We start from the raw sequence: 2,458 nt of genomic DNA, 5'->3' as shown, positions 1-2,458 counted from the left end.
AAGGAGCAGGAACGGATGCCCTACAATCCTCCAGCTTCTTGTAAGCCTGACTTGAAAATCCTGGTCTGCAGTCTGGGGCAGAACAGCAGATTTTGATACCTAGGTAGCAATGTGCCACCTTGGTGTCACTGAATACTTAAAAGAAGTATTCAACAAATAGAGATGGCGACACTCCCACTTTACCACATGGAGATCACTCAGATGGCATCAGGGCTGAATTTGGTGTAGAGGAAACGTAGGATTATAGGAGACTGAAGGGCGTGTTGCATGTATGGTGCAAGGTGGGTCCACAGATTAAATCATAATCAGAGTCCGGATCAAAACAATTAAACCAATAAGCAAAGGAACGGCTGATGAGGCAAAACATTGTGTGTGGTGACTGATACCAATATCTTGCACAAATAGGGTTCCACTTCCTGCTAGCAGTCCCTGAAGGTGTATAAAAGCTGGGGCAGCACTCGGGGCTCATCAGACACCTCTTGATCTGTTTGTCTCTGCAGCAGGTGAGTCCTAATTCTCCTCCATCTTCTTTATATCTAGCGAAAGATTAATTTAAGGCTTATTTTACCTTGGGCTTGGATTCTACTCTTGATGTTCTGCGATTATGATTAATGCCGGTGATCGCTTTCTAAGTAGATTTCTGGTTTCAGCCACTGGTGGGATCAGTCCTTGAATTATAAGGCTCTGATTCTTAACCCTCATAAGAATTCCAGATAACAGCATTTGAATTCTTTTAAATGAGGATTAGGCTTTTGATGGCCTCTATTGTCTCAAAAAGATGTCAGCTGAAAAGATACCAGTGCTGCCACTCTGGAATTGTTTAAATATAATCCTTTGTGGCCACAGTCAAGGCTGATTTCAGTGGTGCTGTTTTCCCTAGCTGGGACCTTGAACTTTCCTATCTCCATCAAGACCACCACTAAGAAGAAACTGCCCTGATGGGCCATTATGCGATTAGGAACCATCTCAGCATGCTTATATTTCCCTCTGAATTGCAGGGTTGTGGACATGGTGATTGCACTGATTGCAGATTGGGAAGAACCACAGGGTTTTCCCTCATAATGCCATTCTGATGTTTACAGGCATGAAGCTGCTTATAAAGAGCATATGTTGAAAATATGCAGGCAGGGCAAGTCCACATAGCTAACTGAAGTGAAATGGGGGCAGAATGGTTTCTATCCAAGCAGTGTGAAGTTTACTGTTTCCCATGCCTTTCAGGTCCTTCTCTGTCACTGAAAGATGGGTTCCTACGGCCCGCTGGTCAGCTCCGGCTGTTACAACCCATGTGAGGTGGCGTGCCCGGAGCCATGTGTCCAGGCCTGCAACCAGCCATGTGTCACCTCCTGTGGGGACTCGAGAGCTGTGGTCTATGCACCCCCGGTGATCGTGACCTTCCCAGGACCCATCCTTAGCACTTGCCCTCAGGAAAGCCTGGTGGGAACTGTATTACCCTATGAAAGTGGACAGCCCATCCCTATGAGGGGCTCATCATATGGTGGTGGGAGCTCCTTTGGCTCTGGAGGCTTCACTGGTGGATCGTATGGTGGGGGGTTTTCTGGAGGCCTTAGCAGTGGCGGTGGATCCTACGGCGGTGGTTATGGAGGCCTTTCCGGTGGTGGTGGATCATTTGGTGGGGGTCGTTATGGAGGCTCCAGTGGTGGAGGAGGGTTCTCCAGTGGAGGGTTTGGCTATGGAGGCTTGAGAGGTGGAGGTGGCTCTTTTGGTGGCGGCAGCTTCTCTGGTGGCTCCAGTGGTGGGCGCTTCGGGAGCTCCAGTGGATATAGGCGGTCTTACACTTCTGGCCGGTCCAGCTTTGGCTCTTCTGGAGGGTCTCGTGGTGGCTACTGCGGACCATGCTAAACTCCAAACACGGTGCCCCCCAGCGACACTAGAAACGACCCAGAAAGGAGAAGAAGTTCCACGTTCATGGCTCACATCTGCCCAATGTATTTCTGAAGTGCTGAGCTCCTGCGACTCCAAGTGAGGGCAGAGGGAGCTGTGCCGAGGTCGTTGGGAACAAGGGCTCACCTATCTCTTTCCCTCAGACGTGGAAGGCACTGATTTCCTACCTTCATCCCATGCTCCTACTGCTCTGCTGCGTTTGATGCTGGGCGATGTCAAACGAGTCATTAACCGTGGTGATGAGCAGGACTTGACTGTCACTTTCTGAAGCTGCAAGAAGAAGAAGAGAACATCCTATGTCTGACCTTGGAGGTGATGAATGCTTGTCATCCTTATGGGAACCCTGGATATAGTTTTAAATATTATTTCTCCATTATTTCTGTCCTCAGGTGTATAGTGCACTTTTCAATTGCAATAAAATCATACTGCATGATAATGATGACCTTTTGGGTTTTTTTTCACTTCATTTCTTTATTGTTAGGTAGCTTTGGGTAGACTATTAACATAGATTATACCAGCACAATGATCTATTTAATTTCCATAAGGGCCTGAGGGG

The 2,458-nt window shown here is 48.0% G+C and overlaps 1 protein-coding gene across 1 annotated transcript; it reads left to right on the top strand.

Annotated features, from left to right (window-relative positions):
* The first annotated feature begins 1,239 nt into the window (after positions 1–1,239).
* Positions 1,240–1,860, top strand: LOC149861083 (uncharacterized). The gene has a single exon (XM_090053716.1). The coding sequence runs from the start codon at positions 1,240–1,242 to the stop codon at positions 1,858–1,860; it is 621 nt and encodes a 206-aa protein (XP_089909842.1).
* Positions 1,861–2,458: the final 598 nt, after the last annotated feature.

Source organism: Crocodylus siamensis, chromosome 6 (assembly GCF_052110815.1).
Source record: "Crocodylus siamensis isolate JL-2025a chromosome 6, ASM5211081v1, whole genome shotgun sequence".
In the NCBI taxonomy this organism is placed as follows: Eukaryota; Metazoa; Chordata; order Crocodylia; family Crocodylidae; genus Crocodylus; species Crocodylus siamensis.
The sequence above is the reverse complement of the archived record's forward strand: the minus strand, read 5'-3'. Positions and strand labels throughout refer to the sequence as shown.